At 34.5% G+C, this 17,506-nt stretch overlaps 1 protein-coding gene across 1 annotated transcript; it reads left to right on the top strand.

Moving 5' to 3' along the window:
* The first annotated feature begins 3,511 nt into the window (after positions 1-3,511).
* Positions 3,512-6,114, top strand: LOC125212685 (gibberellin 2-beta-dioxygenase-like). The gene is made up of 3 exons (XM_048112915.2): positions 3,512-3,959; positions 4,356-4,704; positions 5,567-6,114. Exons 1-3 carry the CDS (start codon positions 3,523-3,525, stop codon positions 5,810-5,812), a joined length of 1,032 nt encoding a protein of 343 aa, XP_047968872.1. The 5' UTR covers positions 3,512-3,522; the 3' UTR covers positions 5,813-6,114.
* Positions 6,115-17,506: the final 11,392 nt, after the last annotated feature.

Here is a 17,506-nt window from a genome sequence, read left to right as displayed (position 1 = left end):
ACATGCCACATCAATTAAACACAAATTCAATAAAACTAATTGCACAAAATAGAACGATTCTGGAATTTTAATTTCAAATTGTGTTTTTCTAATGACAACAAACAAATTGAAGCAGAACTAATCAGTATTGATTTTTCAATTAAAAAAAGATTTCTCAATTTCAGTTATAACAAAACATAGGGGTATGTGTAAACCCCAGAATATAAATACATATATCTATTATTTAGATATATTATCAATAAGGAATTATCCTGAAACTTTAGCATGGGCTCATGAACGCACACCTTTGGTGAATTTGATTCGATGGAGAGATAAACCCGTGGCGCTTTCTATTATGCAAGTAAGATTGGTTGGATTGACCCATTTTTCTGTAGGTTATATATTCACTTATGCAGATATCCATTAATTATGAAAGGTGGCATTATATTACTACTATTAAATATAACTTACATTCATATAATAGGCGTTCAATATACTACTATAATATAAGTAATATTTTACATATAAAAAAGTTATCATATAACTATACTTTTCACGTGAAGAAAATATAATTATTCCTTGATAGTGTACTAATTTAAGATTTTATTGGTGAGACTTTTTTCTTATTTTATATTTATATATTCAAAATGTTTATTATCATACTCTATAAAATAATTCCAAATAACATATAACTATATTAAATTCACGTCATATAGTCCATATATTCACTTTAATCTAACACACAACAATTAAGTGCGTAAAATACGTAAAACTAAAATACTCACCTAATTATGGGATATACTCTAATTAAATCATGATTCCCTCTCGAGTTTATAGCTAATAATTTGTGTGGGCGTATACATGTAATCAACGAGAACATTTTCGTTTTCTCACCATTTTCTTTCCACTCTAATCACTCTCATTTTCCACTCCCTTTTCTCCATATCTTTTCTAATTTCTCATTTTCTTCAAGATAAATCCTCCCCCCAAACCGACTTAATATCTGAAGTATTATTATATACTTTCCTTTTCTCCAAAAATTACTTTTTAACTTATGCACATACACGTAGCAATGCATAACAATACACTTGTCCCTAACCTTATCTATTTATATTTATTAAATAATATTTTGCAACATATATATCTACATATATTCTATTATAATTTATTCTTAATTCTATATATTATCATTGATACATATACTACATGTTCCACCAAGCAATATCTAACCATTTCCACGTGATACCATAAATATACACAATATGCCTATCTAATTAAACAATGATGTAGAGGTTAACCTTTCTCTCCCTAGTAGCATATGATCAGGAATGTCTATAATCCTAGCAAATGAAGTACTGACGCAACTTATGAACAACAAATTACATCGATATGCACTAATACTAAGATCATATTCCCGCTCTGATACCATTTAAATATCATATTCTAACTCCTCACTCTGATACCATTTAAATGTCATACCCTAACTCCTCTGACATATATATTTATAATAAACCAATACAAATTAAAATAAAGAATTTATATATTAATCATTTTACCATCCAAATAATATAATTATAAAATCCATCATTATTAGACTTACTTACAAGTATTCTAAATCCGTATATATAAATAAACATCAAATATATAAACAAATTTCAATCCATATGCATATGCCTATCTGTTCAATTTATTATTCCGTAACAAATAAGCCTGGTATCTGCCCGAGATTCCACTGTATATGACTCGAAGGTCCATTGCCATTGTATATATGACCTCATAGGTCTCATTGCCATTGTATATATGACCTCATAGGTCCCATTGCCTTTGTACATATATATATGACCCGAAGGTCCATTGTCATTATATATATGACCCGTAGGTCCATTGCCATTGTATATATGACCCGCAGGTCCATTGCCATTGTATATATGACCTCATAGGTTCCATTGCCTTTGTACATATATATATGACCCGAAGGTCCATTGTCATTGTATATATGACCCATAGGTCCATTGCATTGATATCAGACCCAGAGCAAGATTGTCACAGATCCTCTTTAGTCCAAATGATTCAAATAATTCTAATATCATATAAAAATATATCAATTGCACCACTGGTATATCTAGTGTATAAATCACACTTTTAATTTTACATATTTTATGTGATTGGTACAATAGATATATCAGTGGTGCAATTGATATATTTTTATATGATATTAGAATTATTTGAATCATTTGGACTAAAGAGGATCTGTGACAATCTTGCTCTGGGTCTGATATAAATCCAATGGACCTACGGGTCATATATACAATGACAATGGACCTTCGGGTCATATATATATGTACAATAGCAATGGGACCTATGAGGTCATATATACAATGGCAATGGACCCACGGGTCATATATACAATGGCAATGGACCTTCGGGTCATATATATATGTACAAAGGCAATGGGACCTATGAGGTCATATATACAATGGCAATGGGACCTACGAGGTCATATATACAATGGCAATGGACCTTCGGGTCATATACAATGGAATCCCGGGCAGATACCAGACTTGATTTGTCACAGAATAATAAATTGAACAGATAGGCATATGCATATGGATTGAAATTTGTTTATATATTTGATGTTTATTTATATGTGCGGATTTAGAATACTTGTAAGTAAGTCTAATAATGATGGATTTTATAATTATAGTATTTGGATGGTAGAATAATTAATATATAAATTTTTTATTTTAATTTGTATTGGTTTATTATAAATATATACGTTAGAGGGGTTGGAATATGACATTTATAAAAAAATTTTTATGACTATAGCTTATAATTTCTTATCATACTCTTAAGTATATCTTGATTTTTTACATGATGATAACTTGCAATATATTTCTTAACTTTTACATGTTAATAAGAAAATATTAAAAATATAATTGATTACTTAGTATTCTAACAAAATCTTAAATGGTCATAATTTATAATCATAATTTTTATTTGTATAAAACTTTTGTATATATATAAATATAAAATAAGAATAAATGGTCTCACTAATAAAATCTTAAATACTATCAAAGAGTTGTAATATAGTAATTTTTTTACATGAAAAATAATGTAATATGATTACTTTTTTTTATGTGAAATATTATTACATTAAGAAGTATATAAACGTATTCCATATTTAACAGTAGTATACATATATATTGTAGGAGCAGTATATTGCAAGTCTAGTATAATGCCACTTTCCATAATTAATGGGTGTCTATTACGTGCAATTAGTTTCATTGAATTTGTGTTTAATTGATATCACATGTGGATATTTTTAATTTTCATTTGTCAAGAAATTATTAATGAGCTATATCAAGTCACTATGCCAACTTAATATGGAAGGAGCATGAAATTTTTACTGAAAAAAGTGAAATACGAAAAAATAAATTGCAATATAGATTCTCATTCAACAACGTTAATAGAAGATATTTTTAAAAATATTGGACCAATTATTGTTCTTGCCTTATATATTCTCAAACATTACCACTAATCCAAATGCTTCTTTCTCTTTCTCTTTCTCACAAAAACATGGTGGTTTTATCCAAACCAGTTGTTCATACAGACTTGGCCAACTTCCAAACATGCAAATCCACCTCTGATATATTCACCGGAGTTCCCGTCATAGACATGTCGGACGCCATCGCCGCCAAGAAACTCATCGTCGAAGCCTGCAGAGAGTTTGGATTTTTTAAGGTTATCAATCACGGAATCTCACTAGAGCTCGTGGCCATGTTGGAATCGGAGGCTGTCGACTTCTTCGCACTGCCGCAGCAAGAAAAGGACAGGTCGGGCCCAGCCAGCCCGTTTGGCTATGGCAACACGAGAATCGGGCCCAACGGTGACACGGGCTGGGTCGAATACCTCCTCCTCTCCACCCGCCCCGCTCTCATGCTCCACAAACCCAATTTTCCCGCCATTTCTGAAACTCTATGGTATTAGTATGATATTGTCTGCTTTCGAATAAGTGCTGACAGTTTCATTCCTATGACACTTTCTAAAATAAACTCCCTCCTTTTGCCAATAAATGTCGCGTTTTAAAAAATTGTTTAACTTTTGTAAAAGGTTAACGAAGATGGATCCTACTTTTTTTTTTTCACATTTATTTTATAATAAAATTAATTTTATAATAAAATATGAGTACAGTTAGTTAGTGGAATATGTGGACCACTTGCCAAAAGCGATGAAAGTGAAATGTGACATTTATTGACAAATGGATAAAAAATGGAAAAATATGACATTTAATGCTATAACTAGGAATTGCAATTTGCACATATATATACTATTACTAGTACATTTTCTAATTCTCCAATGTGGGATGGTTTTATCAGGTTTGCTGCGGACGAGTATGTCTCGGCAGTGGCAAAAATGCTGAAGGAAGTTTTGGAGATGATTTCTGAGGAGCTGGGAATTGGGCCGAGGGGCTGCCTGAGCGGCCTCGTAGGGGACGAGAAGAGCGATTCGTGTTTCCGGCTGAATCACTACCGGCCGTGCCCATATCTTGAGGCATTGAGTGGCCGGAATTTGATCGGATTTGGTGAGCACACAGACTCTCAAATAATGTCGGTTTTGAGATCTTGCAACGCACCGGGCCTCGAAATTCGTCTGCAAAATGGTACATGGGCTGCTGTCCCATCTGATCAAACCTCTTTCTACTTTAGTGTTGGAGATTCTCTTCAGGTAAATAGAGTACTTAACACATTATGCCTAATAAATTGACCTTATGTGAAAATATAACTGCCTTTTATTCAACTATAGTTTTCATGCAGATTTCCGATTGCCGTCAGACTTTTAAGAGTCTGCCCGGCCCATATTGGATTTGTCATTATCAATTTATTAGATATTTTTTAAGAAAATACTCTCACCGTCCCATTAAAATAGAAACTTTTAAAACGGCACAGATTTTAATGCAAAATTAGAAATAGAAGTGAGATATAGAAAAAAATGTGTTAGTAGAAAATGGGCCTCATCTCATTAGAGAAAAAGAAATTTGCTTAAATAAGTTTCTATTTTTAGAGAAGAATGAAAAAAGAAATTGCCTCTATTTTTAAGGACGGATGGAGTACTATATATATCTTTATTCTTTCTATTATTTCGAACTTAAAAAAAAACAGTAGAGATTGTCGGAGCAACAGTTGTGTATCACGTCATGTGATTTTAACTCTTCTTTTATAATTTATCAGTCTTTAAACAATAGTCTTCTTTTTGCCATTTTCTTTTATAAGTACGAAATTAATTAGCTTTTGTTTAGACAAGTTTTTTCCTCTCTTATGAGTTTTACACTAATAATACCTTGATCAATTTTGTTTCCTCTTTCTTAGTTTATTAATTTCGTATAAAAATTTTGTCATCCTCAAAGTCCTTATTTTTAGAAGCTAGAGGGAGTATGAGTTGAGTTAGATACACATATGTGATCAATTACTATAATTCATAAAAAATCACAGTCCCTAGCTCAATTTACTTATACACGGTAAATTAAAATGGAAATATAGTAGTAGTAAAACACTAGATGTAATAAAATGAAGGGGTTGGTTGCATGCAGGTGATGACCAATGGAAGATTTAAGAGTGTGAAGCATAGAGTGGTGTCAAATTGCCTCAAATCAAGGGTGTCAATGATATATTTTGGAGGGCCACCATTGAATGAAAAGATTGTACCTTTATGCTCATTAATGGAGGAAGGTGAAGAAAGCATGTACGAGGAATTCACTTGGTCCGAATACAAGAAATCAGCTTACAACTCTAACTTGGGTGATGATAGGTTGAAGCTTTTTGAAAAAATCAAGTGATATTCCTTGATTTAATTAAACACCATGATTGGCAATATCTTTTTAGTTTCCTAAAGAGTAGACTTTCTATAGATGGCAATGACGAGGCATCCATCTAGTTGCAATTTGGATTTTCTACATAGGTTATGAATAGATAGCTAGGTATAATTTATTAAGGGCGTGTTTAGTTTATTGGAAATAGCCAGAATAAGGCCCAAATCTGTTTTAAATTACTTACTAAATTAGTCCATCACCTTTGTCCCAAGATAGTTGAGTTGTGTTTATTTTAAACAGTCCTAAAACAGTCGAGTCATATTCATTTCTATTTTTCTACAAAAACTTTATTTCTTTCCTAATTTGTTCTCTATTTTCATTTCATACTTCATTCTCTCTTTTTCTTCTGTACATAATTCTCCCACTATGTTATTGTTTAAACATTAATTTGTTAAATTGTCTACATTGGAATGAAACAATCCATGTGATTACTGAAACAATATACAACATGTGATTTCCTCTTATATATATTTTGTTGGCAATTAAAAATACCATAGTGACTAAGCGAGATCTATTCAAATTTTACACGATTAAATATATATAGACTTAAGATTTCCCTAGTAAGTTTGTGTTAAAATGAAAACACCTCTTAAAGTGACACCGTGGTACCACATATACAGTAATATTATAAACACTACACAACAATATTATAAACGCTACACAACAATCTATAGATTGTTGTATAGCGTGTTGGAGAGAAAAAATTGCCGTATACAGTGTTGTATATTGCTGGCCGAGATTTTTACAGTTGAACATTTCTTTTATTGCCACATGACAGCTTATTATTCGTTCACGTGTACAAATAATTGGCTAGAAATGGTGGTATAGTGTTATTTTAAGAGGTGTTGTCATTTTAACGACCCCTTCCCTCGTAATACTATATGGGTGTCCGAAAATGTGACTTGTAACTACTTTATTAAAACAATAAAGGACCACTAGAATAGCTGTCGATGCCTCATTCCTCTGTGCTTGACCCATAGTAGAAATCGTGAGAGTCTGTATCAAGAATACTACTTATTTTTATTCCATAATCTTCGTTTCCGAATCGTCCCTCTCAAAGAAAAAGAAATTCCCAACACAATGGTCACAATGTCTGGCAAAGATTCTTAACACGTTTAAGTTTGGAGTTTGAAGGGTTACTTTTGACACAGTGGTCGGTGTCGAGCCTTTCTAATATTAGCCGTTCAAATCTAGGAAACTTTTATGAACAAGCTAGACGGAGAGAATAGTGGAAAATAGTAAAATAAATTGTTTATCACAATATAATTAAATTGAGTTCGATTTCATTCATCGTATTCGTATCCCAATAGGAACGACCAAATCTCTATAAATTTGCTGTTGAAAATATATATGTAGAAAATTTGAAATTCAATAAGCTCATGAGACCTGATTTGGAGCCCATTTTCAATTCTTTTGATTTTCTTTCATTTTATTTTTCTTGTTTTGCATGATTATGTAGAATTTATGTCACCCAATTAGGATAAATAATTAATGTAGTTTGATCAAATTCTGATTTTTCTCGCACTTTTGAAAATCTGAATGACAAATCATGAAGTTTTAAAAATTATCAATTCTCTCACAAACTCAAGCAATTATTTTTAATTTCTTAAACTCAAAACGACGTCGTTTAGCTATTCACATTGTTACGTTAATATACATTTATGTAACTATTCATAAATTTTTTAATGCACCAATTAATCTTTGAATTTGCCTCTAAAAAGTTATCACGTAACAATTGAGAATTTTTTGAAACTTTGTTATTGTCATTCAAATTTTTGAAGTGTAAGACAAATCATGAATTTGATAGGTAATGAACCCTTTTATATTACTACTCCCTCCGTCCCACATTTGGAGTCACTTATTGTTATGGCTCGGGTTTTAAGAAAGAGTTGAAGTGTATAATAAATGAAGTGAGATGGTGGAGTGTATAATAAATAAAGTAAGATGATAGAGTGTGTAATAAATGAAGTGAGATGGTGGAGTTCGTTGAAGGTGGACCCCTTTTGACCTTTGATTTTTGTTTTAATTTATTTTAATATAGATAATGACATTTTTATGTAATTTTGATGAATAATGGGGTAAAATTGTATGGCCAAATATGGAAAATTCTAAAAGTGACTTTTAAACTAGGACGAACTTTTATGGCAAACAGTGACTCTTAATCTGGGACGGAGGGAGTACTTAATAATTCATTATTTTGATTGAAAGATTATAAGCTATTGTAACTATAATTTTTGAGATTATAGTTTAATTGTCCATTCCTTCAGCGTTTGTTCTTATATTTATCTTTTCATATTACTGCTTGCATCAAAATAACGAATAAGTACTATTTAATCTTAGTTTGGTACAATAGTTATTACTTAATCATTGTGCAAACTCATAGAACGACATATAGTCTAAATCTTCCAGGAAGTATGTTTTAGTTTTAGCTATTTAAAAAAAAATAGTAAAATCTGAGGCGTGCAATCTCATTTAATCTAATGATTGAAATTGATTTCTAATTCTTATTCATTTGAAATGTGTGAAAAATTGAAATGGTGAGGGGGAACACGAATCATGCCAGACATGATCCTAAAATTTTCATGGAGACAACGACATTAGATTTAACTTTGCACAATAATTTATTGGAAAAGGATTATCATATATATATCATCTCCAAAAACATCTACTAATATATTGATATATATTTAAAGCAGGAAATTGATGTACATTAAATCTTTGTTCAATGGCTTCACGGCTACACTAGGTCAAACAATAAGCTAGGATAGCGTTTTTAGTTGTCACCCTCTTAAAGTCTTAATATTGAATTAAATTGAACCTCGATTTAAAATTTGAAAGTCCAAATATCTTAGGCCAATCCAACCTCCATAAATCGATAATCTAGCCCTTATAATTTCATTATTTAGATGACATGAACGGATATGAAATAAAACTAAAAGAGTGAAAAACATGGGATTTTGAAAATTCCAGGAATTTCAAATTTTCCTTATCCTCATCATATGTGGATTTGGATGGAAATCCTAGATACGGAATAGATTATGGGACATTATAAATACCCTAGAATATCAATTCCAAGAATTATTTTTAATTAAAATTTTGGGCATTTTAGACATGAAGAAGTCCAATTCCCCTCTCTTGATTTTGTGTTCTCTCTTCTTTTCTCTAGGTCCAAGTCTAGTTCTATAATATCAGCTTGTCCGACTTGGGGCTCTTTTTCGATAATGCCTCGTCTGAGATAGTTACCGTTGATCTTGAGTTATTTAGCACTAATTAAAATATGTGGATTAATTAACTCAATTTTCAGCTTTAAACTGTCTCAAAATATGACTTCAATTAAATTGGATCGAGGATATCTAAGTTATAACAAAGCCTTGATCGCAAAATTTAGAAATTGCATCTTGTGACCAATATTTATCTCAATCGTCTCGAAAATGGTAAAATGGAGGAGAAGTATCTCGATGACAATAATAATAGCAAAATACATTATTTTGGCACAAGTCTTTAATTATTCAAGAAAATAGTATTCACAGGAAGAAGAGTGTAATTAATATTTTTAAAAAGAATTACACTATACAAGTTCATTGAACTTGATGTGAAAATATACTACCATCAATATTCATTATAATGTAATTGACTACTCACACTACAGTCTACACTAAATTAAACAGTCCAATCCAATGTAGGCGACAAAATTTGATATAAATCTTGGGCAAAACCGTAATCTGATGAAGTGAAAGTTGATTTGGATTTTCATAAAACTTTATCTACATGTAATCATTATTTTGGTAAGAATATAGACAAGTTAGATATTACTGCAATGGTCATTGTCTGTTTTAACTATTTCCTAGTGTTACCCACGACAATAATTAAGCATTAACATTCATTGGATTTATTCATCAACTATTGTTCTCTCTTGCTATGGATGAGTTTTTAACTGTTCGTCTCTCTTTGACTAAGTTACAAGCTAAAGTTTTAGGGTAACTAACAAGGTAGAATCAATTTTGTTGTCTAGTAAAGGTAAGTGAAAAAATAAATTTATCTCGTTCTAAACTGCCTGAGATTTGACACATTAAAAAACACATTTATCCAGAAACCTTCACATTCTATTATTCATGATTATAATTTGGATAGTTAAGTAATCACAGTGGGCCACAGACATATTTTTTAATTGAGACAAAAACTCTCATAGGCGCGCAGATATTCAACCTCAGGCAATGACACTGTATCCTAGTAGAATTTTAATTTTTAATTGCGATAAATTTTATTGCCTCCGATCTCATTACACGGACATACTCCATCCGTCCACGAATAGGAGTTCCATTTTTCCATTTTAATGCGTGCGTGAATAGGAGTCCCGATTCACTTTTACCATAAATGGTAATAGGGTCTCACATTACAGTAACTCATTCTACTTATATTTCATTTAAAACTAATACTCCATACTAGTGGTACCCATATTCCACTACCTTTTTTCCACCCACTTTCATTTCTTAAAATGCGTGCCATCAACAAACGGGACTCCTAATGACGGCCGGAGGGAGTAGTTTTTTAGGACAAAGTTTTTATGTAATGGTTAAATAAAGAAAGCACAAAGTACGAGTGAGAAAAAAGTAGAGAGAAAAAGTAGAAGGAGGATAAGATAAGAGAGATAAAGTGTTACTCCCTCCGTTTTTTAAAAATAGCAACTATTTCAATTTTTGGCCGTTCTTTAAAAATAGAAACTTTAGAATCTTTCTATTTTAGTACATGGACCCCACAATCCACTAATTCTATTTTCTCTACTTTTTCTCTTCCTCTCTTTTATTTTACACATTTTTCTTTTCCTCTCTCTTACTTTACCAATTTTTCTCACTTACTTTACCAGTTGTGCATTAAAACCATTGTTGTTTCAAATGTTTCTATTATTTGAATACGAAGGGATTTTTTTTTTTTGCATGAAAAGAAATGTGTCACTTATAATAGGACGACCCAAAATGAATATGTCTCACTTATAAGTTATAGTGGTGTACATAATATAGAGTTGGAACAGTCGCCGCTTGATACGATCCTATATCATAGGATATTCCAATTATTTAGTTTTCTATTTATTCACCATATCTTTCCCATTTATATTTAGATATTTGTTTCTTATTCAATAAGTTAGGGTAGTAGTATTACATTATTATAAATAGGAGAGATTGTTATCATTTTAAGGAATCAATAAATAAATGAAACTATTATTTTCACCATCTTGTTGCGTATCAAGAAACTCTATTATTCATCGCTGCCGACGAGATTGAATCTTGCGATGAACTCTTCTTCCGGAGATCGTCGCCGATCCAAACACTTGGGCGCCGGATTAATCAACGTATTTCTTGTTTCAGTGCTCTACCCGGAGAACTGATTGCTTAAGAAGAAAAACCTCTTAACAACTGGTGCTTTCATCAATCTCTCACCCTTCCACCATCTCGAATCAAAGCCACGCCGCTGCCCGACTGATAACATTCTGCGCACAGCAACTACTTTGGTTGTCGAGTCCTGCCTGTCAGCTGATAGGTGCAGGTTTTTCGTAACCCAAGAATCCTAGCATATTGGGTAGTGTAGATTAATATCTAGAGGTGCTAGGATTGCTATTATATTGAATCGTGTGCGAGCTGAGTCTCGTTTGATAACGTTCACAAGAGGAGCTCGAAATGAGGACTTTATTATTCGGAACCTAACTAGTTGGAGTTTGATTACTCTATGAATAATAAATAAGTGATTCTTGCAGAGTCCACTCTAGGAGTAAATATGTTAATTAATTAAGTTCATAGCAGATACTAATTAATTAATGAACGTTTCTATCTTAAGCGTGGGAAATAAATAATACTCCCTCCGTCCCGGAGTATTAGACTCACTTCTTTTGGGCACATGATTTAAGGAAGTGATATTTAAATAGTTAAAGTGGAGAGAGTAAAGTATGAGAGAGGGAAAAAGTAGGGGAGAGAAGAGAGAAAAAAGTAGGTGGAGAATAAAATAAGATAGATGCTTTTTGCTAAAAAAGGAAATGAGTCTAATATGTTGGGACATCCCAAAAAGGAAAGTTGGTCTAATACCTTGGGACGGAGGGAGTAATAAATACTGGAAACCCAAATTACTCGTAATCTCGGATTTGGATGGGGAGTGTGGACAGAAGACTAATAAGAAGTCTTCTAGGTGTTTCAAGTGTGGACAGAAGGGGCATTGGAAGCCAGAATGTCCTAAAAGGGGCAAGGCTAGAGGTATGCACCAAGCTCTAGTGGTTGAGTTATGTTTGGCTTCGACATCTACTCGTACTTGGGTTATTGACACTGGAGCTACTGATCACATTTATTTTGATCCAGACTTAATGCAGGCGACAAGGCGGCTATGTGATAGTGAGATCGAGGTCCAGCTGGGCGACGCTACTAAAGTGGCGATCGTAGCAGTGGGAGATGTTTATTTGCGTTTTAGTAGTGATAGATTTTTTATTTTGAAGAATGTTTTGTTGATACCTTCTTTAGAAGAAATTTAATTTCAGTTTCTAAATTGGTTTATGATGGATATTCGATTTCTTTTAATGACAATTGCGTTGTTAAGAGAGATGGCTCTTATATCTATCGTGATATCATGGAAAACAATCTGTACACAATCACATCTACACAGTTTAATCGCAAATCTGAACTCAATACAACATCGAAAATTTCAAAGAAAAGAAAAGAACCTTCTATTTCAATGAATGATATGTACTTATGGCACCTAAGACTTGGTCATGTGAATGAAAGGAGGATCCATTCTCTTGTGGATCATGACCTTTTAAAGGGTCTAGAGAGGGAATCTTTTCATACGTGTGAATCATGCCTTAAAGGCAAGATGACCAAGAGACAATTTAAGGCCAAGGGCAATAGGGCCAAGGAAGTACTAGAGCTCGTTCATACTGATGTATGTGGACCAATGTCAACCGAGGCACGGGGCGGTTTTTGATACTTCATCACCTTTATTGATGACTTCTCGAAAATTGGATAAGTCTATTTGATGCGCCACAAGTCTGAATCTTTTGATAAGTTCAAAGAGTTTAAGGCTTATGTGGAGACGTATCATGGAAAGAGTATCAAAGGCCTGCGATCTGATCGCGGAGGTGAGTACCTCAGTGCACAGTTTTTAGACTACTTGTCCGTGGCGAGAATTGAATCCCAGTTGACCGCGCCGGGCACGTCCCAGCAGAATGGCGTGGCTGAAAGAAGGAATAGGACCTTGTTAAACATGGTCCGGTCGATGATGAGTTTTGCACGACAACCTATTTCATTTTGGGGACATGCCTTGCTTTCGTCGAGTCATATTTTGGACAACTTACCGTCAAAATCCGTACCTACCATTCCTTATGAGTTGTGGACTAGGCGCAAGCCTAATCTAGCACATCTCAATATTTGGGGTTGTCCGGCTCATGTATTGGAAAAGAATCTAACTAAGTTGGGATCTAGGACGGAGGTTTGTGTGTTCATAGGGTACCCTAGAGGATCGAAAGCTTATGAATTCTTTAGTCTTCGAGATAAGAAAGTCATTGTGAGCACTCATGCGACATTCTTAGAGGAATACTATGTAATGAATCATAAACCCATCAGTGAAGTGGCTCTTAACGAGCTCACGTCTGTCACAAGTTCCATTTACCAAGAACAAGTACCTAGTGTATAGACAATTCCCGAAGTTACAACTTCTACACCAAGTGTTGTAGTGCTGCGTCGCAGTGGGAGGGTCTCTCACGAGCCCAATAAATATATTGGTCTGGGGGAATCTATGGATCACTCCTCGGACGGCAATGTATTGGATCCCTGGAATTTTGCAGAGGCGCAGGTGGATGCCGATCATAGCGAATGAGTGAAAGCTATGGATTCGAAACTACAATCGATGGTAGACAAAAACATCTAAGATTTGTCTATCCTACCCGAAGGCTGTATAGCCATTGGGAGCAAGTGGATATACAAGCGTAAACGTGGACCCGATGGACAAGTTAAAGTCTATAAAGCTAGACTAGTGGCCAAGGGGTATACCCAAAAGGAGGGTGTCGATTACGACGAGACCTTCTCCCCAGTGGCCATGCTCAAATCGATCCGGATACTTTTGTCTATATCAGCCTACATGGATTGGGATGTATGGCAGATGGACGTCAAGACTGCGTTTCTAAACGGGAGTCTTGAGGAGACCATCTACATGGAATAACCCGAAGGCTATGCAGTAAAGGGAAAGGAGCACATGGTTTGGAAGCTTAGAAGGCCATTTATGGCCTTAAGCAAGCATCTAGATCATGGAACCAATGTTTCGATCAGACTGTTCATAAGTTTGGATACGAAAAGTGCCCGAATGAAAGTTGTGTCTATAAGAAAGTTGAAAAGGAGAATGTTATGTTCTTAGTTTTATATGTAGATGACATTCTTCTAATTGGAAACAATAAAAAGATGTTGTCATCAGTACAAACATGGTTGTCAAACCAGTTCGAGATGAAGGATATGGGAGATGCGGGACACATTCTCGGTATTAAGGTCCTTAGGGATCGTGAAAAGAGGACGTTGTGCTTATCCCAAGAATCCTACATCGACACAGTACTTAGACGCTTTAGCATGCAAGATGCCAAGAAAGGTTTCTTACCTTTTAGACATGGCGTCCATCTGTCTCAAGAGATGTGCCCTAAAACGCCATCTGAGATAGTAGAGATGAGAAGGATACCATATGCATCGGCAGTTGGTAGTCTCATGTATGCGATGCTTTGTACAAGGCCTGATATCTGCTTTGCTGTTGGCATGGTGGCGAGATATCAGTCAAATCCTCGCCAAGGACATTGGACTGCCGTAAAGAACATACTCAAGTACCTTAAACGGACTAAGGACTATGCTCTAGTTTACAATGCAGCCGAGCTCTGTCCTTTGGGATACACTGATTCAGATTTTCAAGCTGATCAGGACTCGAGAAAATCTACTTCTGGATATGTGTTCACCTTAGGAGGTGGAACCGTAATTTGGAAGAGTGTGAAGCAGAAATGCATTGCGGACTCTACCATGGAAGTCGAGTATGTGGCCGCTTCGGAGGCTGCAAAAGAGGCTGTATGGTTCAAGAACTTCCTCATGGACTTAGGTGTGGTTACGAATCTGCCCAAGAGCATCACCATTTATTGTGATAATTATGGTGTTGTGGCAAATTCGAAGGAACCACAGGCTCATAAAGCGAGCAAACACATAGAGAGGAAGTATCATATCATAAGAGATATAGTGCAGAGAGGAGACATCCAAGTGGTCAAGATTGCGTCAGAGAACAACCTGGCAGATCCCTTTACTAAGGCTTTGGCGGTCAAACCGTTCGAGCGACATGTAGAAAGGATGGGAGTTCGACTCATTCAAGACCTCAACTCGCTTTCGGTATAAGTAGGAGAAACTAGACGTAGTGCACATTTTTTTTGTGTACTCGAAAATGTTTTGAGTATAAGTGAGAGATTGTAAGAGTTTGTATACTAGAAATCACATTTCGAGTGATTGGATACTGCAAAACTCTATAGTTTATTTTCCAATTAATGCAACAAATTATTTTTATCGTAATGTTGTTATGTTTACATTTAATGGATGTTTATTACATATTTAAATGTATAATCAACGTAACAAAGTCTAAGTCTTTGTTTTAGTAGACCGGTTGTGGGCATCGTCCACTGTAAGATAACACGGTCAGTTCTGAACAAAGAAAATAATAATTTCACAACCTAGATGGGCCTGGACTACCTATCGTGAAAGGTTGCAATGTCAGTTCGATTATTTCTAAGTCTTAATGAAATAAGATGACATTGTTCTTGATAATTTGTTTCTTAATCAATGTACGTTAGCATTGAGCATACAATATTGATTGAACAGTACTTTGACTTGCCAATAGGTGCGCCTTAATGAAATAAGATGACGTTGGCCTTGATAATTTGTTTCTTAATCAATGTACGTTAGCATTGAGCATACGGTATTGATTGAGCAATACTTTGACTTGCCAAATAGGTGTGGGTTTTTCGTAATCCAAGAATCCTAGCATATTGGGTAGTGTAGATTAATAATTATAGGTGCTAGGATTGCTATTATATTGAATCGTGCGCGAGCTGAGTCTCGTTTGATAACGTTCACAAGAGGAGCTCGAAACGAGGACTTTATTATTCGGAACCTAGCTAGCTGGTGTTTGATTACTCTATGAATAATAAATAAGTGTTTCTTGCTGAGTCCACTCGTGGAGTAAATATGTTAATTAATTAAGTTCATAGCAGACACTAATTAATTAATGAACGTTTCTATCTTAAGCGCGGAAAATAAATAATAATAAATATTGGAAATCCGAATTACCTGTAATCTCGGATTTGGATGGGGAGTGCAATATTACTTCTGTAGTGGTTGTTCGTAATATTCCAATATAAGCTTGTATTAAATTGTGGGTTCAATTTAATTAGAGAAAAGCTAATTGGGGGTGCCCATATCCAAAGCCTTCCATAGATCCCTGACTGGGCCCAATATGTGACTTAATATAAATAGGAGAATAAAGGAGACAGAATACACACAATTTTAGAGACTAAAAATTCATCCTCTTCAGTGTATAGGAGAGGACGAAATTTTCGTCCTTCAGCTCCCTCCGTGAGCAGTTTTTCTGTCCTCCATTAATAGAGTCCTTGTACTTTGGTGAGATCAGCCCACACTGATATCAACGTACTGTCCAGGAACCAGTCAGAGGATCTGTGGTCTAGTAATCAAGATCTTCACGTGGAGGATGCACGAGCCATTTTCGATTCTTTGGAGAATCAGAAAGGTAAATTGGCTAACTCCGTAGGAACTTGTTTTAGGATTTCAATTATGCTAAAACGTGTATGAATTCAAGTTGTGAGCATGATACATGTGATAATTGCGTGAATAGAATTTATCTAAATAATCTGCTAAATAGATCAGGATTATACCGTACCGAAAGTTACGGTATGAGAAAATCACACACCAATACCATACTGAACTTTTCGATATACCGGAAATTCGGTAAGGTAGTTTTTGATACCATTACCATACCGTGTTTTCGGTATACCGTACTTTTGCGGTATACCGAACTGCGGTACGACACACCGTTATACCTGTTATACCAAAAAAAGATCTATTATACCCAAAATATTCAACAAAACAATTCTATTTTTTATTTTCGTATAATAGAGAATTCTATTTTTAAATTTTAGTATAAATACAATATAAATATATATATATATATATATATATATATTATGTTTGTATATATAAAATCAATCGGTATACCGAAGTGTCGGTATATATCGACGATTCGGTATGACGGTATATACCGGTAAACCAAAAATTCGGTATACCACGATATACCGCGGTGTAGGAAATATAATACCGTTACCGTACCGAATCTACTGTACCGAAAACTATGGTATACCGATAAATCGGAATTTTCGGTATTTTTTCGATACGGTAAGTTCGGTATTTTGGTATTTCGGTATAATTGCCCACCCCTACCCTTGAGCATGTGAATGCTCTCCACCTTCATGTTATTGGTCAATGGCGGCGAAGATGGAATCATCTTCCGGGTCGAAGATGGGGACGCGCAACGGCATGTTTCTCTTCTTGAACTCCCCTTGAACAGGGTTAGCCTCAATACCACTCCGGTGGGCGGCGGTTT

This window comes from Salvia hispanica, chromosome 3 (assembly GCF_029641045.1).
Source record: "Salvia hispanica isolate PSC_SH4W2 chromosome 3, Shi_PSC_v1, whole genome shotgun sequence".
NCBI classification, from domain to species: domain Eukaryota; kingdom Viridiplantae; phylum Streptophyta; class Magnoliopsida; order Lamiales; family Lamiaceae; genus Salvia; species Salvia hispanica.
The sequence above is the reverse complement of the archived record's forward strand: the minus strand, read 5'-3'. Positions and strand labels throughout refer to the sequence as shown.